Source organism: Xenopus laevis, chromosome 1S (genome assembly GCF_017654675.1).
Source record: "Xenopus laevis strain J_2021 chromosome 1S, Xenopus_laevis_v10.1, whole genome shotgun sequence".
In the NCBI taxonomy this organism is placed as follows: Eukaryota; Metazoa; Chordata; class Amphibia; order Anura; family Pipidae; genus Xenopus; species Xenopus laevis.
This window is the reverse complement of record NC_054372.1, coordinates 130,008,389-130,036,143: the sequence shown is the minus strand read 5'-3', so window position 1 is coordinate 130,036,143 and position 27,755 is coordinate 130,008,389. Positions and strand designations below refer to the sequence as shown.

General features: G+C 38.1%; 1 protein-coding gene across 1 annotated transcript; it reads left to right on the top strand.

Annotated features, from left to right (window-relative positions):
- The first annotated feature begins 295 nt into the window (after nucleotides 1-295).
- LOC108707020 (myosin-7) lies at nucleotides 296-27,755 on the top strand. Its single transcript, XM_018243924.2, has 39 exons — nucleotides 296-374; nucleotides 912-1,120; nucleotides 1,977-2,120; nucleotides 3,772-3,928; nucleotides 6,784-6,811; nucleotides 6,899-7,004; nucleotides 7,203-7,295; nucleotides 7,894-7,957; nucleotides 8,533-8,631; nucleotides 8,719-8,822; nucleotides 9,065-9,203; nucleotides 10,254-10,372; nucleotides 10,503-10,652; nucleotides 11,294-11,464; nucleotides 12,432-12,741; nucleotides 13,590-13,660; nucleotides 13,970-14,057; nucleotides 14,179-14,296; nucleotides 15,935-16,058; nucleotides 16,145-16,281; nucleotides 17,026-17,281; nucleotides 18,090-18,332; nucleotides 18,440-18,616; nucleotides 18,703-18,848; nucleotides 19,029-19,119; nucleotides 19,246-19,635; nucleotides 21,022-21,148; nucleotides 21,686-21,804; nucleotides 21,997-22,193; nucleotides 22,332-22,515; nucleotides 22,596-22,761; nucleotides 23,963-24,087; nucleotides 25,049-25,357; nucleotides 25,524-25,727; nucleotides 26,026-26,151; nucleotides 26,268-26,543; nucleotides 26,823-26,918; nucleotides 27,019-27,153; nucleotides 27,641-27,755. Exons 2-39 carry the CDS (start codon nucleotides 920-922, stop codon nucleotides 27,659-27,661), a joined length of 5,811 nt encoding a protein of 1,936 aa, XP_018099413.1. The 5' UTR covers nucleotides 296-374; nucleotides 912-919; the 3' UTR covers nucleotides 27,662-27,755.

Genomic DNA, 27,755 nt, shown 5'->3' with positions numbered 1-27,755 from the left:
CTGGCATTTTGGCAACAAAAGGCTAAAGTAAGTTCAGCACTAGATCTTTATATTTTAGGATAAAGCTGTCTAGTCTCCCTAGAAGGAAAGGGTTTAATAAGGGCTCCCTGGCAAATCCCCAAGGACAGATCACATTTGCTGTATAGCTGTCTCTCATTTGGCCCCCCTGCTTTACCCCACCTTGATTCCAGCACAATGACGTTAGACCCTCAATTGTTCTCTGGGCTGTATTGGGGGTGTGTGTGTGGGTGGCTCTAAGACAATAAAGCCCAATTAGGGAGAGACAGGTGTGGATATATAAGTGAGTGTGAAAAATAAAGTGGATATTGTTCTGCCACAGGATCCGCTTGCACAGAGGTTGTAACATCTACCAGGTGAGCTTGAGCTATATAATTGGACTTTTCAGGTTGCTAATTGCAGGAAATAATGTTTGATCTCTTTACATTTTTCTGCAATGTTACATATTTCCCTATATTTCCCAAACATTTTCATTGTGCTTCTGCAATACGTTTTCCTGTATACTAGCTTAATAGGCATACCACATTCCAACGGATACAGTGTTACAAGAAACGGATATATCTCCATTCATTCTAGTTTTGTCTTCACTGTATCTATGTCCCCATATGGTAGAGTCATATTTTAATTCATGTATTAAGGCATCTCAATGTACTATAGTTCTTCCATCCATTAAATGGTACCTAAACAATAAAAAAGAAAAGAAAAACAATGACATATTGGTATAGCAGAAAATAATCACTTGTCTAACTTACATGTGTTAAACATAAGGGTAACGGGGTATACAATTACATGCATGCCAGTGTTTTTTACTGACAATTTTGTCTGAGTCCTTTGTTTCTTCAGTGGCAAGTGGCAAGTTATATATTCTAAGATGATCATGCCTATTTTTGCAGAATCCAATATGGGTGACGCTGAGATGGCAGAGTTTGGGGTGGCTGCTTCTTTCTTACGTAAGTCAGATAAGGAGCGCTTGGAGGCCCAAACTCGGCCATTTGATTTGAAAAAGAATATCTATGTCCCTGATGACAAAGAAGAGTTTGTGAAGGCAACAGTCACCACCCGTGAGGGGAATAAGATCACAGCAGAAACTGAGCATGGCAAGGTAACAACTTATTGGTTGTCTGGACAGTAGGAAGGAACAAATCCCAAGTTACTACTGGGGTGTTAAGACTCAAATCTCTCTCTCTCTGTCTCTCTCTCTCTCTCTGTCTCTCTCTCTCTCTGTCTCTCTCTCTCTCTGTCTCTCTCTCTCTCTCTCTTTCTCTCTCTTTCATACCATATGGAACATGATGGTTTAGTGATCCATCTTTATTCTCCATCTAAGATATCCAATTGTTCCAGTCTTTGTAGGTTATTTAAATTAGAATTGAAACTAACAATGATCATTAAGGCTTTAGGATATCATCAGGCTTTAGAACCTAAGTAAAACTAAAAAGTGAAATATAACCTGTGCTGTCCCAGGAGCACTGTAGTGTTGTTTCTTACCCTCTTACAATATTCTGGCAACACCTATAAATTAAAGAGATTGGTCTCCATCAACATGGAAGGGCTAAATACTATAGCTTTTACACTCCAAGGATTAGTCCAACAGGAGCCCATGACTGGTTTATAAATGATCCTCAGAATATCTGAACAAATGGGCAAAGCTACAAACATGAATGTGGGATCTATTTTTACTGTCCTTGTGCAAAATATAACAGGGAATAAGACAGTGGCAATTATGTATGGGATGCTTTAATCACTGCTAAAGCATAGGACAAAATACCCCCTATTCTGCACACATATTCCTGTAATATCAGTGAAAAGCCCATGCTGTGTTTTTAGATAATAATAATATGTTCCAGAGTAACTAATTATGCTTACCACTGATATATTTTTCCAGTTATTACCATTTAATACATTTGTGTGTGCAAGGCATTTTTAGTTAATTCACGTTTTTTTGTATATTTGAATTGCAGGCGGTTGTTGTGAAGGACACTGATGTGATGCAGCAGAACCCGCCCAAGTTCGATAAAATTGAGGACATGGCGATGTTGACCTTTCTGCATGAACCGGCTGTGCTGTATAACCTCAAAGAGCGTTATGCTGCATGGATGATCTATGTGAGAATCGTATTTATTTGAATTTTTTTTTTTGTGTTTTATCTGTGCATAATTTTCAAGTGATGCTACTATCATACTATTTTACTAACACTCCAGTGGGACACAAGTGCAAGGGCACTAAGCGGAGCAAAAAAGCAGTTTCATCTGAAGTCTGGCTGTAATTTGCACCTCGTACTGGATTAAAAATCTTGTAATAAATTCAGAGCACAATGTCAGCAGGTGCCATTCAGCCCTGTCCTTACTGCCTTATACAGAGCTTTTAAAGGAAAACTATACCCCCAAAATGAATACTTACGCAACAGAGAGTTTATATCAAATTAAATGGCATATTAAAGAATCTTATCAAACTGGAATATATATTTAAGTAAATATTGCCCTTTTACATCTCTTGCCTTGAACCAATCATTTGTGATGGTCTGTGTGCTGCCTCAGAGATCACCTGACCAGAAATACTGCAGCTCTAACTGTAACAGGAAGAATTGTAGAAGCAAAAGACAGAACTCTGTCTGTTAATTGGCTCATGTGATCTGAGAAGTATAGTTTGTTTGGTATGTTTGTGTGCACCGTGAATTATACGTTACCAGGGGGTGGCCCTTATTTTTCTATTTATGATTACCTAAGCATACTACTAAAAAAGTATATTATTTTGAAAGTGACTTATTTACATGAAGCAAGGTTTTACATATGAGCTGTTTTATGCAATATCTTTTTATAGAGACCTACATTGTTTGGGGGTATAGTTTTCCTTCAAAGCGTGTGTGTGCTAGAGCTACCTAATTTACTAATCTAACTGATATTCAAGTTAGAGAATGGATGGGGGAAATTTCCTTCCCCTGCTTGCCCCTCGTAAATAGAGAGTCACCAAATGCAGACTGTACTAATTTGGGGAACATAGGTGTCTGAGCTCCATTTTGGAGTCCAGAATCATGAAGTACAGATCAGAAAACATGGTGGACTACACTAGTATTTTTCATTCTGTTCAGCACTTGATAAATGAGCCATCAGTTGTTTAATTAATTATGCTTTTTGTCCCTAGTAACATTTCTATTTGGGTAAAGAGAGTAATTCAGACCATACATACACATACCGAGTCGGCCTAATCATGCCCACTTATGTACAGCCATGCCCCCATCCACGTGAGCTGCCGTGTTTTTAGTAAACTGTACCCCTTTACCCCTATAGAAAAAAACAGGACTCAAAACAGGTCTCTAAATAAGGACATTTGGAAAGTATTTTCAATCACCATGTTTAGGGTAGTCAACTATATACTGTATTTCATGAGGCACTATCAATTATTCATAGCACAGAACTTTCAGTCGGGGTCTCCCATTTGAGGCAAAAAATAACCAAGGCAGAATGACTACGTTCAGATCATTTATAATATTCATATATCATTTCATCATTTATTTGATAACCTGTAAAATGCCTTCTAAATAAGCTAGAATGATACATCTGAAAGTGCCATATTCAAGTTAAGGAAAACATTTAATGTTTAATAACATGAAAACGCCAACCAAGTTTTTGGGAACTGAATTAGATTTAACCAATTTTCCTTATTGAATTGAATATGGATTTGAATCTGCCCCAGAGTTTGTCTCTTTCCTCTCAGATCGCTTTGTTATAATCATGAAAATTATTTCTGTCTTGCCAGACATACTCAGGTTTGTTTTGTGTGACTGTGAATCCCTACAAGTGGCTTCCAGTATACAATGCAGAGGTTGTGGCTGCATATCGTGGGAAGAAAAGAAGTGAAGCTCCACCACACATCTTCTCCATCTCTGATAATGCATATCAGTACATGCTCACAGGTATGTCTTGGGGTAGCTACATACAGCAGACCTCCAACTGTTGACTACAAAAATACTTTACACTATCACAGATAGATTCTGGGTTGTAGTTCAGCAACAAGTTGGAAATCCCTTATATATAATAATGTATAATGCTATTTTACCTATAAATTCAGGGAAATACAAAGATCCTCTGTGGTCATTACAAGTAAAAATGACACTTGCAAAATGCAATAAAAGAAGTAGCAATTAAAGAAGCAATTGAGGGCTATTAAAGGAACAGTAACACCAAAAAGTGTTTTTAAAGTATTTTAAAGTAATGAAAATATCATGCATTGTTGCCCTGCACTGGCAAAACTGCTGTGTTTGCTTCAGAAACACTACTACAGTTCATATAAACAAGCTGTTGTGTAGCAATGGTGGAAATTGAAAAAAGGCTAAATGGCGCAGGTTAAATAGTGCATAACAGATAACACCATTATGTTCTACAGAGCTTATCTGTTATCTGCTGTATAACCTGAGCCTTTTTTCCTTTGAATGGATGTCCACATTGATACACAGCAGCTTATTTATATAAACCATAGTAGAGTTTCTAAAGCAAACGCAGCAGTTTTACCAGTGCACTGCTTTATATTTTTATTACTTTAAAACAATTTCATTTTTTGATGTTACTGTTCCTTTAAGCTTTAATTAACTATGCTACTTAACGAATAAGATGAGTAATGCGATTGAACATACATGAACATATGGCATATTTTAGTTAATATGAGCATTATTGCAAATAAATAATAAAATATGAGGTGAGGAGGAAATTGGGGATTCATGGACACATTCATGTTGGTGTGCGATCCCAGTTTTTTGTCATACTGAAACCCTTAGGGCAGTGGCCACTCTTCATGCCTCACAAAATAGCTGATAATACCTTCCTTTAGACTGAACGTGGCCATAGATGTTTAAAATTTTAGTGTGATCTGACAAATCCATCAAATTATCGCAGGGTTATTGGGCACCGAACTATATCACATCTAATGCGTATCTGACATTGGTCAGAAAATTGATTGGTCAGTTCAGGAAATTTTCATCGTTCACAGTGAAATGTATCCATTGTCCAATTGTTTGCAGGGCCAAGCAGGCAGCTACCCACGGTTTTCCTGGCTTCAAATAGACTAGAAATATCACTTGAAATGGTCTTTTTAGTTGATGGACAAATCGTACATTTAAACAACTGTGTCAAGTAGGCCCAGATTTGTGGAAAGGCCACCTAGGCCCGGGCCTAAGGCGGCAGGATTTTAGGGGGGTGGCATGCTGCCCAACCACACCCACATTGGTTCAAAAACACTGGGAATGTGCTGGAGATACAATCATTTTTTAAATTTACCATGCGCCAATCCCCATTGCTCCGGTCCAGATGATGAAAATTTGCATGAATAAAGGAGAGGGGACAGGGGCGACGAACGGCAGTGGGGCTAGAGGCGCCCACTATGTAAATCCGGCCCTGGTGTCAAGATAAGCTTGTTCCTATGATAACGAATAATCTTTTAAAAAACTTAACGTCTATGGCCACCATAACATTAGAATTGTGATACCCTAACAAGTTGCATTGCTTCCTTCTAGAATTTTGTGCAATTTAATTGGTTAAGATACCACAATTCTACACAACACTTCACATTAGGTAGGCACCAATCCAGAACATCCAACGGAAGTAGATTCCAAGAGCCAAAAATTATATATAAAATATAATAGTTTATTTTACATCACATCTAAAAAAAGAAGTATAACGCCTGACGCGTTTCGTGTCACAAGGACACTTAATCATAGGCTAATTTTCTTAGAATACAGTCACAATTCTAGTTTTAGTTAATAGAACAGTGTTTTCTGGGGGTTTTATGTATGGAGGGAGTGTGATTTCCTACAAGCAACAAAACAGTCCATGTGCCATTGGCCTTAGGGTAAATATAGAGAGCATGTGTTCACATGGTGGGTGCAGCACTTTGATTAATGCACAGCTAATACAAATGCAACAGTAGGGTGCTGTTGTATAGTGTATTGTGCAGCACAAAACGTATAAGATTTTTGCACTGACAAAATCCATTTTGTACCTATAAAATTACTTTAGTGTTAGTAACAGTTGCTGTTGTTGACAAACATTTTGTTAACATAATGTCACATATAAAAGGTGATTTACAAAGGTGCTTGTGCCTATATGTGTTGCTTCTAATTCATATGGAGAACCTAGCTCTAGGATGTACAGGTGAAACTAAGCACGAGAATTATCATCTGCCTTGCGGTGAATCACATACAAATAGCATTATTGATGCTGCATGGTCTTGTTTGCTCTGATCAAAGGTGCCTGTATTGATGAAACAGGTGTGGGCTGTGTAGCAGAGTTAGCATTTTTACATGAAATGCTGTGTAAGAATATAGTATTATGTGTAAAAACATGGTTGCATTTGAGTGCATATTTAAGTCCTATTATATTTTTGCAAATGAGCCCTAATATAACTGACTTTTCTCAGCACAAAATGCATTCTGTATATACAAAATGAATGACTGGTAACAAAATTAATTTTGCTATGCAAGAATAACGCATAAATAGTAATGATTAAAAAATACAATATAATTTGTGTACAATTTTTGTGTGTGCAGAATTATTTTTTTGCTTACAAAAATATTACCTGTGAATTCATTTTGTCTGGACAAATTCCATTTGTTGGGGGGAAAGGGAGTTACATATAGCTAATGCTCGCCTTGTCTGGAAATCATGGAAAGTATAATTTTGTGTGCATTTGCCTGATTGAGGTTTTCTACACTTGCCCCTCGGTTGTTTTGTTATATCTTAGCATTTAAACATGATTTTCTGTTTTTTTTCCTCCTAGATCGAGAGAATCAGTCTATCCTGATCACGTAAGTTGTATCTACCGATTGTTGCTTCTGTTTGTCTCTTTGTAAACATCTGGTCATTGCTCTTACTTTACCTTTTCCTGCTCCCAGTGGAGAATCCGGTGCTGGGAAAACTGTGAACACGAAACGTGTCATCCAGTACTTTGCATATATTGCATCTGTTGGTGAACGGAAAAAAGAAACCTCAAGTAACAAGGTGAGGATAACATTTATTTTTGATGGCTGAGATTGCCCAGTGCTTATAGAAAGATGGAATCAAATTCTTGTCATCTTCAGTATTAGTTGAGCTAAGTCTGCAATGAACACTGCAGCTAAAATACATTAAGTTTGAGTATTTGAGTATTTTCCCATGTATATTTATATTCTGCACTTTCTTTTATCGCCTAAACCAAAGGGAACTCTGGAAGATCAAATCATCCAGGCAAACCCTGCCTTGGAAGCCTTTGGCAATGCAAAGACTTTACGAAATGATAACTCCTCAAGATTTGTGAGTATATTCTGCAGCTGATCTTTATACCTCATACAGCCTTCCAGCGTTCTACTTCCTTACAGCTACATCTATTTTTTTATTTCTTATAACTCTATTCTACTCAACATTTGCTATAATTATCACAACATACAGTTTGCTTCTCAGCTTAACTTTATTGCTTTGTGTAACATTTGCACTTTTTTACCCTAAAAAGAAGAATGTCCTTATTATGTCTGCAGCTTGACCAAGTGGCTGAAATCAGTTATATTATTTATAGGATAACCAAAAATAATCAAATTCTTGGAGCTCCAATGTTGTCAGGGTAACCCTTTTGATTCTTTTCTTTCATCACTGACGTCTCTCATATAACTATATATTTTTAGTTTACATTTTTAATTCAAAACTGTAGACAAAATGAACTGAGGTAATACATTCTCCAAAGGCAATTCTTATGTTCATAACCCTTTTATTAACTACTTTATTCTCCCAATCTCCATCCTTTGCGTCTCTCCTTCACAACACCATTCTGTCTTTGAAGCTGACAGTAAAGAAAATATTTATTTTATATTTTATCTGTGTTTATTTCTCTAAAAATATGCTCTTCCTTCTTGCTCAGGGTAAATTCATCAGGATCCACTTTGGTGCTACTGGGAAGCTGGCATCCGCTGACATTGAAACCTGTAAGGAACGTTTCCATTCTTAGCCTAACTCTCTCATACTATCATCTGTTATCTTTGTTATCTACCCACATTACCCACTTATTCTATTCTATTTGTTTAGTTTAATTCTCATGTGGTATGAGTAGAAATGCATGGCAAGAAACTGCTGATCCCCTCGTTTCTCTATACAGTGTGCCTGCAAAACTTTCTTTGTGTGTCTGTACCTAGACCAACACAGTCAGAGCTGGATTTTCAAAAGAGGCGCCCTTAGGCTGCCTCTTGCACCCCCAAACACAAGCATTCAATGTCATTGTTTCAGTTGGCTTCTCTGCTCCCCGCTCCTGGTGTCCTGTAGAAACCAGGAACTATAGATGTGGCTGGGCAGCATACCCTCCCTAAAAATGTGCAACCCCACACCCGGGCCTTTGTTGCCTTGCTAAAAATCTGGGCCTGAACACAGTGTCGGTCAGTGCGGACAGAGAAGTAAGTGGATTGGCTGTTTCATGCTGGCAGAGAAACAACCATTTGTGGCACCAGCCTTACAGATTTCCTATACTCTACTGCATTTTGTTATTTCTTAAATATTTTTCTTTTAGATCTTCTGGAGAAATCTCGAGTTATCTTTCAACTGAGGTCTGAAAGAGACTATCACATATTCTATCAGATTCTTTCCAATAAAAAGCCAGAGCTTTTGGGTAAGCAAAACCTGTCCAGGCTTGTATGTGAGATGCCTACTTGACTTAGGCACAGAGGCTTTTCATTGCTCTATTTCTGTTTTACAGAGATGATGCTTCTTACGAATAACCCTTATGACTATTCATACATCTCTCAGGGAGAAACAACTGTGGCTTCTATTGATGATGCAGATGAACTTATGGCCACAGATGTGAGTACAAATTTTATATATAATATCATGACTGAGAGGCAGCTTGCCACTTTCTCTGGAAAAAAATACCGGCCTTCCTATATATTTATCTTTTTTTCCCAATAATAACATTGGGATCAACCATAATTCTTACCGGAATACCGGCCAGGTTGCCACCCTAGGGGCAGTATGCATTCTTAAGTTATATCATGCTGCTTGGATATGCCACAAATTGACTTTTCCCTTTTTATCCATGTCCACAGAATGCCTTTGATGTTCTAGGGTTTACTCAAGAAGAGAAAAACTCTATTTACAAACTGACAGGAGCCATAATGCACTATGGGAATATGAGGTTCAAGCAAAAGCAGCGAGAGGAGCAGGCTGAACCTGATGGAACTGAGGGTGAGACACACATGCAAATACTTTACTAACCAGACAGGGAGCGAGGACAGAACGTTTCCCCTGTAGATAATTACCAGGCCATAGCACCTCGAAAACCCACTCTCTGCATTGCATTTAGTGTATATCATAGAAGGAAGAGCAAAAAAAAGAAGCTCTCATTGCATGCATAACAACAAAGTTACAACTCCAAAATATGTCGGTAAAGGGAGGATAGAGGTTGTTAGTTATTTAAGGGATGTTATACAACTAAGGATTTAGAAAACCAGTATTGTGTTGTTTTGTGTGTTGTGTGCCATTTTCAGAGAAAAATGGGTATTCTCACACCTATTTGTTACCTACTATAGGAGTGTTTTCATCAATGATTGATAGATTATTAGATACATTAACATAGTTCTCTGGGCCTAGCTGTTTTTAAACACTGAATGGCAAAAGGCATAACTGTTGGGATTTAATGATTTAAGGAGGGTAATGGAGGTGATAAATAGATTAAATAGAAGTGTGGATTTAGTAAAGGCTGAATTGGCATGGAATAATTCAGCAATTTAAATGTCTTCAAAATATAACTGATATATTCTGGGTCAATATCCTGCTTGTGTTATGCAGGCCAGTTGTAGACACAGCAAGTAAATTCAATACTTAATACTTTTATCCAGTTATAAAATTGAAGCGGTAACAAGAGAATATAAACTGTTCCATGTATCATATAAACAAAGGCCACCAAATATGCACTCATAAGTCTTGATAAGAAAAGTATACATTTGTGAAAGAACTGGGGTTTAGTGCTACAAAATGCAGAGAATTAGATATATATTTCTGATGGCTAATGCTGCAAGATAAATCAATTTATTATATATACCCATAACATATATGCAGGAGATTACTTGTATTGTAAGTTTTTAGAAGAGTAGTTATGTTTATGTTTTAGAGTATGTACACAGTATGTACACAGTGAATGATGAGTTAGTTTATAGACATTATAAAGGATTTATAATGAGTCTTAGGCATTGTACACACTTCAAAAGTATTATACATATATTCTGTCGGATTTAGAGGCTGATAAATCTGCTTACCTGATGGGGCTGAACTCTGCTGACTTACTGAAAGGCTTGTGCCACCCCCGTGTCAAAGTTGGAAATGAGTATGTGACTAGAGGACAAACTGTTGAGCAGGTTTGTGTCATTCTCACATCCTATAAACTAGCACATATCAACCATAACTTCTAATGTTAGTTGATCTAGTAAATCCTCTACACCACTATTATTACAGAGGTGCTTACTGTAGAAACTCTATTTTTCCTAGGTCAACTATGCCACAGGTGCTCTGGCCAAGTCAGTGTATGAGAAAATGTTCTTGTGGATGGTGGTGAGAATCAACAACACTCTGGAGACCAAGCAGCCCAGACAATACTTCATAGGAGTGCTGGACATCGCAGGCTTTGAGATCTTTGATGTACGGATCAAACATGCGTGTGTTTTGGTATCAGTGGTGAAAAGATGTAAAGAAAGGAGACAGAGCTAATTTATGGAGAAGGAGGGTTAAACAGATCATTGAGTGCAGGTTTGGTAAGAAATAATGGAGAAGGTGTTGTTAGCAAACAGTGTGGAATGCTTATTGGTTTAAGAGTAGGTTAAAAGCATAACAGACAGTTTTCCAAAGAAAACCAAGACAGCACTGTATTTAAGTGTATAGCATTTTACACTCTCATTGATTGAACAGTGGCACGCTGTCTATTAAATCTTTGATGAATGTGCACTGTCCTTAGTGTATGAGTCAGGTTGTTGTAAAGAGATCATTTTAATAAACTCACTATAGTGAGGAAACATCAGGGATAAGGTAGGCAGACTGTTTATAAAACAGGGGATTGTTAATTGGATTAAAATGAATGATGTACAGAGTGGCAATGCTGCAGGAGTATTGTTTTATTCTTGATTTTTACTTTCTCTAATCCTTTTCTCCTTTCTTGCTCTATTTCTTTTTTTTCTCCCATCATTTCTCCCATCAACTTTCTTTCAAATCACTTTCATTTACTCCAACTTTCTGTGACACTTCCCACTCACTTGTCCCAATTTTCATTTTGCAATTCTGTGCAGTTTAACAGCTTTGAGCAGCTCTGTATTAATTTCACCAATGAGAAACTGCAGCAGTTCTTCAATCACCACATGTTCGTGCTGGAGCAGGAAGAGTACAAGAAAGAAGGCATTGAGTGGGTCTTTATAGACTTTGGTATGGACTTGCAGGCCTGCATTGATCTTATAGAAAAGGTGAGAACAGTCTAAACATTCTATTTTGGGGTTACCAATGTCTCCAGAAATTCACTAATTTGTACAGAACAGGTAATAATAAAACAAACAGACATACATAATAAAATTTGCAATCTTTCTTCTACTGAAGTGGTCTGTAAAGAGTTTCTGGGTTATTTTTAAATGCATGCAAAGGAAAATGTGTTTGTGCAAAGGCATACTTTTTCTCATTGTGAATATTTTTTAACAACTTTTATTACACCCCCCATATATACTGTATTTGTCTGCTCTCAAACAGTTTACATCCTGTCACAATGGTTAGTACATTATAGGCCTCATTTGTGATGCCCCACGCAGCAGGACATTGGGTTAGCTGTACTGCATTTTGAATCCAACACTCTAATGCAGTTAAATGCTGTAAGGCAGATGGTAACAACAGGGCTTTGCTGCACCTTCTGATTTTCTTTATTGTACAATATGTTCATAATATGTATAGAGTATTTTATAGAATCAGTATACTGCGTACCCTTGTGTTTATTATTGAGATATTGCGCATGTATATATATATATATATAATTAAGGGTGGAGCGAGCACGAGGACACGGATTGGTTGGGTATGAAGCACTTGGTTATTTAATGTTTGGTTTTATCACATTTTGTATCATCCTTGAAAAAGGTCCCAAAAGGGACCGAAACGTTGGATAAAGATGCAATAAAAAGATTGTTTGTATCATATAAAAGGGAGTGCTGGTCTGTGAAGCATTTATGTATATATATATATATATATATATATATATATATATATATATATATATATATATACTTCCACAGGACACAGTCTTGTCAATAAATCTTTCATCTGTATTATATATATATTATATATATATATATATATATATATATATATTTATTTATACTTTTTATTGGAATTTCTTAATATATATATTATATATTTTTACTTATAAACTCCATTAATTTATTACAACAGCCTATGGGCATCATGTCCATCCTGGAAGAGGAGTGCATGTTTCCCAAAGCCAGTGATACGACCTTCAAGGCCAAGTTATATGACAATCATCTGGGCAAGTCAGCCAACTTCCAAAAGCCCAGAAACCTCAAGGGAAAGCCTGAGGCCCACTTTGCTCTTGTGCACTATGCTGGCACTGTAGACTATAACATCCTAAACTGGCTGACGAAGAACAAGGATCCCCTGAATGAGACTGTTGTCGGGCTGTACCAGAAAGCCTCCCTCAAGCTGCTATCACTTCTGTTTGCTAACTATGCCGGTGCTGATTCAGGTACAGTGAGGGCATTTGGGCACCCAATTTAGCCATCATTTTATTGTTCATTTTCTCAACTGTACCCCATACTATTCCTGGCCAGCCTCATCACCAAATGGTTGTGCTCACACGTGTGCGAATAGGCGCAGGCAGAGAAGAGAGAGGGGAACGGACTAGGGGTAGCAGGCAGAGGAGGTACATGCCTGATGCCTCCCAGCTTTGCGCCCTAAGCATGTCCCTACTCTATTTCCGGCTCTGCTATTCAGCTCTCTATCTGTAGTAAAAAGGATCCATACACGCTCCTTAAAAGATCCATACACTTTTCTTTGTTCCCTGTTTTTCCCTAATTATATTTAACTTACTGCTATTAATCAACATTTACATGGTGCTGCTACAAGACCTGCAAACATGGGAACTGTGCAGTGATTGGTTGAATTTCCTGACATTTGTCCAATGCCCACAAGACTACATTGTTGCCTGGCTAGTGTACACTGGATAAGGGCACTTAAAGGAGAACTAAACCCTTAAAATGGATATGGCTAAAATGCCATATTTTATATACTGAACTTATTGCACCAGCCTAAAGTTTTAGCTTTTCAACAGCAGCAATGATCCAAAAGCAGCAATGATCCAAACTTGTCACAGGGGGTCACCACCTTGAAAAGTGTCTGCGACACTCACATACTCAGAGGGCTCTGAGAAGTTAAGCTTAGTGGTCATTGCAAATTATCAAACAGAAAATTAGGTTGTCCTGTTATATAAGCTGATGGTACAGGGCTGATTATTAAATTCTGGTGCTAGTTAGTTCTGATGCATAATTATATCATGGATATAGATAAGAAACTCTCTGATGTTTTGTTCAACAGGTGACCCAGGAACAAAAAAGGGCACAAAGAAGAAGGGTTCAACCTTCCAGACAGTGTCAGCTTTGCATCGTGTAAGTAAAAAACAAATGTTATATTCACCTTGTTCCTCTTTACCTTGTTTTAAATTGCTTTCTTTTAAATATTCTTAATATTATATGGATTATTACTCCTCTCAATTATATGTGCCTGTGGAATCCCATCAGGAGAGGATGACTTCGACAGCAGGATGCAATCCTCTCACAACTATACTTTGAAAACTGCCCATCTTTTTGTCACCTTAAACAAGCATATAAGCTAAAAACAATGTCAGCCAATGTATGGCCATCTTAAGTTTACTTCTTAATTGCATGCAAGTACCTCATGTTTTATTTTCTCCACAGGAAAACCTGAACAAGCTGATGACAAACCTTCGCTCCACTCATCCTCACTTTGTCCGATGTATCATTCCAAATGAAACCAAAGCACCAGGTGTGAAATGTCACTTCTAACTGTGGTTCCTCTAATCAGATTAATCTTTCTTCTGATCTATTTCACCGAAGTTGAACAACATAAATAATGATAACACTGTATATTCTTACTTTCACCGTAGGTGTGATGGATAACCGTTTGGTGATGCACCAGCTTCGTTGTAATGGTGTCCTGGAAGGTATCAGAATCTGTAGGAAAGGATTCCCAAATCGCATTCTGTATGGAGACTTTAGGCAACGGTGAGTCAGTCATAAATACACAAAGCAAATATAAAATTGGGAGTTGTTGCAATCCTTTGAAAAATGTAGAACTAATATTATTCTATTATATTTATCATTTGATTCTAACTGCAATTACATTAGAATGAATCACCTCTCAGGATGCCCCGATTTGTGGCAAGGCCACAAAGGCCCGGGGCCTAGGGCAGCACATTTGTAGGGGTGGCATGCCGCCCAGCCGCGTCTATATTTCCAGGTTCCAACAGGAAACCCGAAACAGAAATACAGTTGGAGCAGCAGACCAAGCGGAGAGTTTACAATGTGAGCTAGGGTTAGGAGGCACGCACGCGTGTGCGTCGGTGGCGAAATGCAATTGTGTGTCAGTGGTAGGGGGAGCAAGAGTTGCCTGGCCTAGGGGTGCCTTCTTTGCAAATCCGTCGCTGCCTCTCAGAAATAGCAGACATATCTTTTAATATTCTTAAAGAGTGCTACAATATTCTGATAGAAATTTATATTTTTGAGTGAGTTGAGTGAGCTAGAATGTTAATTGTGAGGTATAAAAGATGTAAATAAACTGGTCATGATTTCTGATGTTTTTTGAATCAGTAAACTAAATGCAGCCAAAAACACCAGGGCCCCCCGCAGCTCGCGCGCCACTTATTCCTGCCGGTTCCGGGCATACGGAGGGGGGTCCGGCTGCACATCACGCGCCAGGGCCCGTCCCCCTCTAGTTACGTTGCTGAAAACCACATTTTGTTATGATAACAAAAACCCATTAGATGACTGACCCTTTATTTGTTTTTAACATTTGTATTTATCTAGTGGAAATATTAAGAGATGAATGTGTAGACAGTACATGATAAATTTCGATATTCGAATTTTTGATTTTTTTTCAAATTCAAATTGAATTTGGACTATTCCCTAGTCGAAGTACACAAAAAATAGCTGGAAATTCAATTTTTTTTTTTCATTCGAAAATTCACCTCAACCTTTGATAAATCTGCCCCTTAGTGTCCCTCTCCACATGTTTTCTACTTACTAAATGATTACTGGTGCCATTTTAGATTTCTTTCTACAGCCACTGTATCTCTGGTTGGTCACAATCATTATTATTACATCTAATAGCCAGGGCCAGAAATAGGGGTAGGCAGAAGAGGCAGCTGCCTAGGGCACAGTGATAGGGGAGGGGGCGCTGGGTAGTTATGTTTAAAATTTACTTCTGTCTACTCCAAACCAGATTCACACCCCTTACCCCCCTTCCTTCCCTCCTGTCACCCTCCCCTCCATCGCGCTGTACTCCCTCCCCTGCTCTATCAGGTCCACGGTCATCGCATGCACGTGGGGGGTGTCGTGGCCGGGTTGCCTAGGGTGCCCCGCCAGCCTGGTCTGGCCCTCTTATAGCCCACCAAAAGGTGGTATGACTTAACATCCTAGGGCCATGGTCTGAAACATTTTGGGTATTGGCCAATTGAACATAGCTATAATGGCACTTTTTACTTGGATACTTCCCTTTTTTCTTAGACTGTATAGAGTGATAACATATATCAGAAAATAAAATCTCCTGTCCTAAGCAGTACACAGATAAGTTTGAGTGTATAATGTTTTTTTTAACATTAAATATTGCTAAAAAATGTTTCCGGGTTTCTCTCTGTTTCTCAGGTATCGTATCCTAAATCCTGCTGCAATTCCAGATGGCCAATTTATCGACAGTAGGAAAGGGGCAGAGAAACTCATGGCTTCACTGGATATTGACCATACTCAGTACAGATTTGGACACACCAAGGTAACATAACAACCTTTACTAAATAAAGGGTGTAATGTAGCAGAACTCTTTAAGTTTAATAACCTAAATATGTGGACCTTTGTTAGGTCTTCTTTAAGGCTGGTCTGCTGGGTCAGCTAGAAGAAATGAGAGACGAACGCCTTTCCAGGATCATTACTCGTATCCAGGCACAGTCCAGAGGTGTTCTGTCCAGAATAGAATTTAAAAAGATGGTGGAGCGCAGGTAACTCCTATAACAAATACATATAGTGTTCCTAATTCTATTGTCCATGTACTTTTTTTTATGTGACCCATGTACAGACATTGTACATATTTTCCATTCACTAGTAGGGTTGCTAAATGTATTTGACCAACCCAGCCAGTAAATCACCGGTATATTAAAAATGTACAAATTTGTAATACCCTATAAATCCCTCTCTTCTCTGCTGAATGACAACCCCTTATAAAGGTGGCCATACAGGCTACAATTATAATTTTTTTTGGAAAAGATCTTTCTACGAAATATACAGATATACAGGTAGAAACAATGGAATTCTACCTGTATCTGACTATTCAGCACTAAACACAGCAGCCGATAAGGGGTTCTTTAAAGGCACCCGATAAAATTATCCACCTAGGCCAATCTGCGAGCCAACCAATATCCAAGCCTTCTGCTGATATCGGTCAGCTTGTCTCCCACCATACACATATGAAATTTTGTTTTGTATGATATTGGTGTGTGTATGGCCACCTTAAGGCCCTGCAGATTTCCCCACCCAGTACAAGCATTTATCTTCCCTGTGATGCCATTGTCCCACCCCCACATGACATCACCTGCCACTCCCCTACCTGAAGACTGATATGATTCATTGAAAAAGTTGGCAACCCTATTCACCAAGAGGCTTCCACACTCTCATTACATTGATTATATATACTCATATGAATGGATATATTCAATTATATTTAAAATATATTTTGTCCTCAACAGAGACGCCCTCCTTGTCATCCAATGGAACGTCAGAGCTTTTATGGGAGTCAAAAATTGGCCCTGGATGAAGCTCTATTTCAAGATCAAACCTCTACTGAAGAGTGCAGAAACCGAAAAGGAAATGCAGAACATGAAGGAGGAGTTCCTGAGACTGAAAGAAGCCCTGGAGAAATCAGAAGCTCGGCGTAAAGAACTTGAGGAAAAGATGGTTTCGCTGCTACAGGAGAAAAATGATCTTCAACTGCAAGTCCAGGCTGTGAGTGATCAGTAGCACAAATACAAAACCACAACTACAAAACCATATAAATACTATATAAAAAATGTTTTTTCACCAAGTCCCAAAATACTTATTATAGTCAACACCAAGGCCTCACTAATTTAAAATTTAAAGGTTATCAGGTGCCTTGAAACAATTCTTACATTGCCTCCACAGGCAAAAGTAATTTTAAAAATACTTGGGATGCAAGGGTTTAGCAAAGCAGCAGTGGCAGCCATGTTTGAGGAGGATAGAATGAACATGGACATAGGTTAAGTAAAATTCTTTCCCTCTATTTCATTTTAGTGGACTGCCCATTCATCAAACCTATTCACAAAAGATGTTATTATGAAATTCAGGAGAAGAGAAAGATGATATTTGTTTCTCTGTACTGAGTTCTGTATGTAAAAGTAAATAGTCAAAAGAGTAAACTTACAGCCCAAAAAGTGTGTTTACAGTTAAGGTCAACTCCTGTGACATTAAATGTTACCTATCTTGGTCATCTTAACGCTTATTTGCTGTAGCCCTTAGTTTAACATACTCTTAACCACTTATGCCTGCTTCTCTATAATTGAATACATTGTACTCAATGGCAGAGGCTCAAAAAGCTGTAAATTCTTACATGAGAAAGAATAGTAAGTATTTAAACAAATGGCATCCAATATTGCTATTTGGTAAAAAGAAAGAAAAAAAAAGCTGATCATTTATAAAATACGTCCCTTATTGCTGTACACTTGTTTTTTGCACCCTGCAGGAAAAACAGTAATTTTATTTTCTGTTGCACATTTTACTTTGCCTTTTTTTCTAGGAACAAGATAATCTGTCAGATTCTGAGGAAAGATGTGAACAATTGATCAAGAATAAGATCAACCTAGAAGCAAAGTTAAAGGAGCAGACAGAGAGATTAGAGGATGAGGAGGAAATGAATGCAGAGCTGACAGCAAAGAAACGAAAGCTGGAAGATGAGTGTTCCGAACTAAAGAAGGATATTGATGACTTGGAGCTGACACTTGCAAAAGTAGAGAAAGAAAAGCATGCTACTGAAAATAAGGTGAGGACTGTCCCTTTAAGTTCCTTTAATTAATACATTATATCACCACCTTTTTGTCCCTCACTTGTATTTTGGAATGAATATTTACCTAATATTTACCTATTCAGGTCAAAAATATGACAGAGGAGATGGCTAGTCTTGATGAGATTATTGCCAAATTGACCAAAGAGAAAAAAGCCCTCCAGGAGGCTCACCAGCAGGCACTGGATGACCTACAGGCAGAAGAGGACAAAGTCAATAGCCTGACCAAATCCAAAGCCAAGCTAGAACAGCAGGTGGACGATGTAAGTGAAATTATAGACCAAACACAGGCATTTTCATTTTTAACAAGAAAGTACAATAATAATAAACCTATATCTAATGTATACAGCTGGAAGGATCTCTAGAGCAGGAGAAGAAAATAAGAATGGATCTGGAAAGAGTAAAAAGGAAGCTGGAGGGAGATCTTAAACTAACACAGGAAAGTCTTATGGATCTTGAAAATGACAAACAGCAAATGGAGGAAAAGCTGAAGAAGTAAGTGATATAAGACTGTTATATATGTTGGGATTTAAGTGGAAAATTATTAGGCAAACTAGTTGTTCATTAGTGTGTATGAATGGAGAGGCACTGTGTGGATGGGTATTTCACGACAGCTTGCGATTTTTCAGAACCAAAATCCTCTAAATATTATTTATGAATATTGTCTTATTTTAGGAAGGACTTTGAAATCAGCCAGATGAATGCAAGAATTGAGGATGAGCAGACTGTGGCTTCTCAGCTCCAAAAGAAGCTGAAAGAGTTGCAGGTAGACCACTGAATCAGCCCCAACATCATGCCTATAGCATCATACTATAATGCCCTTTATTCACTTAGATATTGGTTTTATATTTTAAGTAGCTTATACATATCTCTAATTGTATTACTTACCCAGGCCCGAATTGAGGAGTTGGAAGAGGAGCTAGAAGCTGAGAGAGCTGCTCGAGCCAAAGTGGAAAAACTGCGCTCTGATTTGTCTCGGGAACTAGAAGAAATCAGTGAGAGGTTGGAGGAAGCTGGAGGAGCCACCTCAGTGCAGATGGAGTTAAACAAGAAGAGGGAGGCAGAGTTCTTAAAACTCAGAAGAGACCTTGAGGAGTCCACATTGCAATCTGAGGCTACTGCAGCCACACTCAGGAAGAAGCATGCAGACTCTGTGGCAGAACTGAGTGAGCAAATAGACAATTTGCAGAGGGTTAAGCAGAAACTGGAGAAAGAGAAGAGTGAACTCAAACTGGAACTGGATGATGTGGCATCCAACATGGAACAGGTTGTAAAGGCGAAGGTAAGATGGGCTTTTAAGCACCAGAATTGTCTCTCCAAATATTTTTTAATGGCCAAAAAAAATTTTAGTAGGGATCCTGTTGCACTTAAATTCATGGAATATATTTCATACTACATCTGCAGTGAAAAATGTGCAGCTACAATTAAATGAAGAAACCAGAGTGTACAGTGGGGAGGGCTAAAAGGAGTCAAAACTCCTCACACCAATAAATGCAGTAAAAGTCTTCTTATAACAGAAGCTATTCACATGGCCTATGCTATACACATAAGGGGTTGTTTTCTTGCATTTCTGTCTGGGATTGGGTCACAGCTTCATCAAATTCAGGCTTGACCTGTTCTTACAGGCTGAGTACAGGGCCCATCTGAATGATGCGTACATTCTTCCCCCCATGCTCCTTATGAGTAAAGCACTGCCAAGTTTGTATCTGTACTTTGAACTGTGCCTTCAGTAATGTAAATTACCCCTATAGTATCGCCTTAAAACCAAAAATGATAGGAAAGGGGAGAGGTTCTAACTCTCACTTAAGAAATCACAGGAGGGCACATGCAATTACACCCTAACCACTCTGGTTCGGTTACTCTCCAAATCCTACGCCATGTTCCAATTTTGAACCTATAAGATCCAAAAAATAAACACGTTTTCTGCATTTATGGCTTTGAGGCTGTATCTTTTCTAGTAAACCACCAGTTCTGGATGCATAATTGGCCCACAGGGACAAGAAGGGGTAATCTGCATGTCTCCGCCCATGATCCTTTGAGAGAGAGTTAAAACTAGGAAGTTAGTTTTAAGGAAATTTCTATGTGTATAGCATGAGGCATACAAGTCTTCTGCTACAAGAAGGCTTTCACTGTACTCAAATGGATACTGAACATTTAATGGAAAATAGGATATGGATCACTTTTTAATATACACCGGGTAAGAGTGTGCTGTAGTTTCTCTGAGTGAAGCACTGAAACCAGTTTATAAATATCACCTGCAATAGTAATCTAAATTAATTAATAAATAATAAAAAATATTACATTTATCAAGATTTATACTAGAGCTCCCCACAGTTCTCCAGATTGAAATTTTAAATAGGATATTTAAAAGGGTATTTAGCAAAGGGTGAATGCTCACTTTTAAGCCCCCCCCAAAAAAATATGCCCAAAAAAATCTCATAGAAATCAAGAGAGAGTGGCAGAACTGAATTGCTCCAAATACTAAAAAGCCATTTTTGTAGTCAGAATGTATACATTTCTAAGCAGTTAAATGAAATGAATCTGAACTTATGAAAATAAATGAATGCTAAGACCATTATTTGCCTGTGTTCACAGTACACATTTCTGTTTTACTTACTTTTCATTCCTCCTAAATTTGTAGTGCAATTAGTCTATTATTCCTTTGCAGGCAAACCTGGAGAAGTTGTGCCGAACATTAGAGGATCAGGCCAATGAGCATCGCACAAAGTCTGAGGAGACACAGAGAACAGCCAATGATCTCTCCACCCAGCGTGCTAAACTGCAGACTGAAAATGGTAAAAAAAAAACACTGTGAATGTAGGCACAGGCTTAGACTTAACATCCTGGCTTTTCCTACTTTTTCTGGACAGACAAAATACAGTAGTGAACTGAGACTTATAATAATAATAATGATTTGGTATAATTATCCATAGTGTAACTATCAGCAAATAAAACAGAGGATTATGGAGATACTGTACCTGCTACACTAGCAGTTCATCCACATAGCTGATTTCATAAGATGTGTGGAAACATCATGCTGGTTCCTATGCTGCAATAAAACAAAATCCATATCAAGCTACTTTTAAAGCCCAGTCCCTGTCCCAGTGGGGCAGTACAAAATGGGCAAATTCTTGCTTGATCTTCCCAAACATAGGTTGATGAACTGTCACTGTTTTGCTCAGGAAGAAACATGAAACATAACCTCTGCCTTTGATTTTTAAAGAATTCTTGAAAGAATTAGTCAGTTTCATGTCCATTAAATGAGTCCATAATTATTAATGTTTTTTGTAAATGAGTTAAACAGGTGGCTATAATGTTTTTAATGGTTACAGGGGAATTGTCCCGCCGCCTAGATGAGAGGGAGGCACTGATATCACAACTGACACGAGGCAAGCAAACTTACACCCAACAGTTAGAAGATCTGAAGAGGCAGCTAGAGGAAGAAGCTAAGGTATGTATATGTATGATATCATTAATGCTATGCTGAAGAGTAAAAAAAAGGAGAAATCTAGAAGTTGATGCCAGTGGTTGAGAGGTTGCTTTACTTCTTTATCATAGATGTGAGTGTTGTTCAGGGAAACTAATGTCCACTCTGAATCTGGCATTAATAATGGCATTTAATGTATCATTTTTACTTTCTAAGGCTAAAAACGCATTGGCCCACGCTCTACAATCAGCCCGCCATGACTGTGACCTCTTACGGGAACAATATGAAGAAGAGCAGGAGGCTAAGGCAGAGTTACAAAGAGTACTGTCCAAGGCCAATTCAGAGGTAGCTCAATGGAGGACCAAATATGAGACAGACGCTATCCAGAGAACAGAGGAATTGGAAGAGGCCAAGTAAGATTTTGTAGTTCACTGTGCATTATCAGTCTGATGGGCAAGATATTGCCTACATAATCCCTGCACTGAAACATTCCCATTTATAGTTATATGTTATTCTCCTTGTCTGTGGTAATCACCAATGATTTGTTACAGGAAAAAGCTGGCACAGAGGCTGCAAGAGGCAGAAGAGGCAGTTGAGGCTGTAAATGCAAAATGCTCATCACTTGAAAAAACAAAACACCGCCTACAAAATGAGATTGAGGACCTAATGGTGGATCTAGAGAGATCAAATGCTGCAGCTGCTGCACTGGACAAAAAACAAAGAAACTTTGACAAGGTGATGATTGTCGAAACTGAAAAAGAATTTGTAGTAGAGAAAATGTAGTATGCATGTAATAACTGTCATCTCTTGTGCAGATCCTTTCTGAATGGAAGCAAAAGTTTGAGGAGTCTCAGGCAGAGCTTGAATCCTCACAGAAAGAATCTCGTTCCCTCAGCACAGAACTTTTCAAGCTAAAGAATGCTTATGAGGAATCTTTAGAGCATCTAGAGACCTTCAAGAGAGAGAATAAGAACTTGCAGGGTAAGTGGCATTCATCGGTACACTCAGCTTTAGGATGTTTTTTTGTTCATATCAAACAGTGTGACATAATATAAAAGCACACATATAAAAGCAATGGTGTATGCTGTCATTTAGGAACCCTCTGTGATACAGGTATAATATCTGTTATTCTGAATGCTTGGGGCCAAGGGTTTTCCAGATAGGGGATCTGGGTTACCATACGTTGTCTGTAATTTAATTTAAAGTCGAACTTCAGTTTCCAAACCAAAATTTGATAAAGAGGCCCACATAACACAGAAACCCCTAATATACCCATCACAGTTATCTGTTTCTTCAAAAAGTATGAATAAATGCCATTTTATATGCTGATATCCAGCTGTTTAACAGTTCTTCTCTTTCTGCATCATTTGAAATCCTGGCAGGGAAGGAGGGACTAAACACTGATGTTACAAATTGTAACAACTACTCCACAGCTTACAGACAGCATGCAGGAACTACATAACCCACAATGCATTGCACTTTAATGTACCGTTCCTTATTGAAATCATGTGTGTAGGGAATTGTGGGGTTTGGAGGATGCAGTCTAAGGACAGATGGCTGTTGATACAAAGTAACAATAGTCAGCCAGCTCAGCAAAGTAGTCAGACAGATCAGCAGAAGTGCAGGGGGCTCAGTTTAGGGAACTGTTCCAAACCATTAAAAATCATGAAAAGTCTGCATATTTTTTAATTGATTTATATTGCAAAGCTGCTTAAAATTATGTTTACATTTCAAAAAGCTAAAAGTTATGTTTTTGTGGAGTTCCCCTTTAAGCATTAAATAAACCCAACAGGATTTTGCCACCAAAATGGATTTATGCAGCTTTGTTAGGATCAAGTACAAGGGACTGTTTTATTATTACAGAGAAGAAGGAAATCATTTTTGAACATTTTAATTATGTGCTTAAAATGGACTCTATGGGAGATGGACAACCACCTTAAAAACTTTTGCTCTAGCACATTCAGTTGATTGCTATAGTAGCTAAAAGTAATTTGGGTCTATTCTGAGCGACACTAAAGAGCAAATAATAATTGCTTTTGAGTGTTGCTGTCTAATAAAACAAAAATATTCAGTTTCAACTCCTGTTAATATAAGCCTCTGGTCAGTGTTTTATACTGTATTGTATTATAACATGTCCCTTCAAACAGTTATTTTAAGAGAATTTTGTTTGCTTTGTACACAGAGGAGATCTCAGACCTGACAGAGCAGCTGGGAGAGAGCGGAAAGAGCATCCATGAACTGGAAAAAGTCCGCAAACAGCTGGAGCAGGAGAAGATGGAGCTTCAGTCAGCACTGGAGGAGGCAGAGGTGAGGCCATATCTTCATCCTTGCAGGCCATCCAAGCATTGTTAATCTGCTGCAAAGAATTGTCATGTGTAACAATAACCATAATTACTGGGCATCTATATACACAACTTTAATGCATTAGAAAATATGTTTACACTTTATTTTGTCATTATCTTCAAACTATTTATGAAACTTTCACCATACACTCAAAAGATCTTGTTCAGCAAAATATTCTTATTAAAGTCAATATTTCAGAATCACACAGTGTACAAGAAGGCCACGTTGAGTTATCTGTAATACTGACTTTGATATTGGTAGAAATCAGTTTGCCATGAATATTAGGTTTAAGGCACAACAGGCATTCTCTCCCTTTAGAAACACTTGTCTCCGCCCGTGCTGCCTGCCATTAAGAGGTGCAGCATTAAAGGAACAGTAACACCAAAACATGAAAGTATATCAAAGTAATGAAAATATAATTTACTGTTTCTTTGCATTGATAAAACTGGTGTGTTTACTTCAGAAGGACTGCCATACATTATATAACCAAGCTGCTTTATAACCAGCAGTACCAGCAGGGCAGCAGTACACTATTTATGTATTGCTTTCCTACACTTTCATTTTTTGGTGTTACTGTTCCATTAAGCACAAAAACATGTACATTTGTGTGCCATTTACAAACTAGAATGGTTTATTCTTGGCACCATGCACAACATTTTGAACTAGACTGTTGTAGCGAGGAAAAGACTCCCTGCTTCAAGTCCTTTACTTTACCTCCCAGTGGTAAATAAGCCTTGCAGTCAAAGAGCAGGTTGCAGCAATGAAGGGCCTGACAACGGAGACACTTATAGTTGTATAAAACACATAATATAGTAAATATTTAAAATGTAGATCTACAGAATTTTGTTCCTCTACTCACGTCACACAAAGTTATGTAATTTATCAAACCATCATCATCCATGAATTTCTCTCTCCCCAAACCCAGGGCTCACTGGAACATGAGGAGGGCAAGATTCTGCGTGTACAGTTGGAGTTGCAGCAAATAAAGTCTGAATTTGAACGGAAATTGGCTGAGAAGGACGAGGAATTTGATCAGGCCAAAAGAAATAACCAGCGAGCTGTGGACACCCTTCAGGCATCACTAGAAGCTGAAACCAGGAGTCGCAATGAGGCCCTCAGAGTTAAAAAGAAGATGGAGGGGGATCTAAATGAGATGGAAATCCATTTGAGTCAAGCTAACCGTATAGCAGCCGAAGCACAGAAGCAACTTAAAAACCTGCAAGGAATCCTAAAGGTACTGTGGAAAATTGTCCAATTTGCCTTTTCTGTACATTACATGTTCAGACAACAAAGTTTTAAATAGTTCAGAATGGTCTCAGTTTGGAATAAAATTTTCATTTTCATAGAATCATTCTCAAGTTCAACTTAACCGTTTTTTATTTGGGATTTAATTTCCACAGGACACGCAGCTTCAGCTGGATGATACTTTGAGAATCAATGAGGATTTGAAAGAGAACACTGCAATTGTGGAGAGAAGGAACACGCTGCTTCAAGCCGAGCTGGAGGAGCTACGTTCTATATTGGAACAGACAGAGAGATCACGCAAACTTGCAGAACAAGAGTTGGTAGAGACCAACGAGAGAGTGCAGCTCCTTCACTCCCAGGTCTGACTGACATGTTTTATGAACCAATTTACAATACACAAATAGTTCATGCTTTTCATAACAATGGTTTCTTCTTTCCTAGTCTGTCAATCCCAAAATAGAACTCTCCATGACTTGCCTAACTATTCCATATATAGATCACTCTCATTATGCTATAAATGGATTTTTCCATTGCCTTTTGTCTTCTAACAATAGTTTGACCTTCACCATTCAAATCCTACTCTTTCAACACCACCTAACCCATATGTGATTTTTCTTGTGTATCTAATCTAAAAACATGTAATCAAATTACACACAGAACACCAGTCTGATTAATCAGAAGAAGAAGATGGAGAATGACTTGTCCCAGCTTCAAACTGAAGTGGAGGATGCAGTGCAAGAATGTCGCAATGCAGAGGAGAAGGCCAAGAAAGCCATCACTGATGTAATTTCCTAATGCATACTTTTTTTATTCTACTGTCTTCTATATTGTATACAACTGGACAAATGGCATTAGCCTGTATCTATATATTTATCTTACCTGTAACCATTTCTACATAGGCTGCAATGATGGCTGAAGAGTTGAAGAAGGAGCAGGACACAAGTGCCCATCTGGAAAGGATGAAGAAGAACATGGATCAGACCATCAAAGACCTCCAGCAGCGGCTTGATGAAGCTGAGCAGATTGCCATGAAAGGTGGCAAGAAACAGTTACAGAAGCTGGAGGCTCGAGTTCGAGAACTGGATAGTGAACTGGAAATGGAACAGAAGCGAAATGCTGAGTCTGTCAAGGGCATGAGAAAGTACGAGAGGCGCATTAAGGAGCTGACGTATCAGGTGTGTGTCTGAATACAAACGTATGAAAGCAGGTCATGAAAAAAGATCACATGTTGATCAAATGAGAAAAGATTAACAAGAGAAATTCAGCTACAAGGGATTAGGCAGGATACAAATTGTATAGGAAGTGATTTTGGGAATAAAATGTTGTATTTAACACTTCATTCAGAGGCTTCTGCTGTTATATTCTTTGCAGACCATGCTCAAGTAAAGTTTCATAGTGAATTTATTATCTTTCACAATTCTATTTCCAACTATCTCTTTCTTTTTTTCATACAGACTGAGGAAGACAGAAAGAACCTGGTTCGTCTTCAGGACCTTGTGGACAAGCTGCAACTAAAAGTGAAAGCTTATAAGAGACAGGCAGAAGAGTCTGTGAGTGTTTTTGGATGAGCTTTTGTTTAATTTTCATTCATGAGTTGTACTTACTTTTTTTAAGTGACTTACCTTTTTTATCTCTCCAAACTTCCTTTAGGAGGAACAGTCCAACATGAATCTTTCCAGATTTCGTAAAGTTCAACATGAGCTGGATGAGGCTGAGGAAAGAGCTGACATTGCAGAGTCACAGGTCAACAAAATTAGAGCCAAGAGCCGGGATATTGGTGGCAAGGTGAGTATTACGACCTTCAGAGTCTTAAGAAATTAGGGATGTAGAGGAGAGAAAAACTAAAATGATCAAACACTGATAAACTAAAATCTGAAGTGGACAAGAAAAAGGTGAAGCCATAACAAACTTAAGTTAATGTTTTTATATGATAGTTTTTGCCATTTGGCATGCCAGTATCATTCCACCATCATATTGCTAGAACATTTATAGCAGTTTAACAACTGATACCAGAAAACCAGTAAAGATGCTTAAAAACTACAATATAGTACAAACCAAAAATTGTAAATTTGGAATGGAAGGATACTATGAGAAGAATCAACCACACAAAATTGGATATTGATATGCAGAGTTTGCATAACAATAGGTAAAGTAGGTATGGGGAATAAAGGAAGATATAAATTACATGTAAATAACGGATGTGTTTTTTTTCTCTCTCATCTTGTTTTTCTTTTTTTTCTCCATCATGTGGGATCCCTCCTTCCCTCTCCAGAAAAGTCTGAATGAGGAATAATCATGGAACTCTGATTTTTCTCTTTATACCCATGGGTCCAAGACCCTGCTTCCTTTAATTTGTCTCCCTGTGTAGAATAAAGAGCTCAAAATAC

Excerpts from the sequence above, each read along its gene's own strand:
- LOC108707020 (XM_018243924.2), top strand. The coding sequence starts at position 920 with ATGGGTGACGCTGAGATGGCAGAGTTTGGGGTGGCTGCTTCTTTCTTA. Across the intron at positions 10,373-10,502 it reads GAGGACAAACTGTTGAGCAG|GTCAACTATGCCACAGGTGC; the intron begins GTTTGTGTCATT and ends TATTTTTCCTAG. Across the intron at positions 18,333-18,439 it reads AGCATGCTACTGAAAATAAG|GTCAAAAATATGACAGAGGA; the intron begins GTGAGGACTGTC and ends TTACCTATTCAG.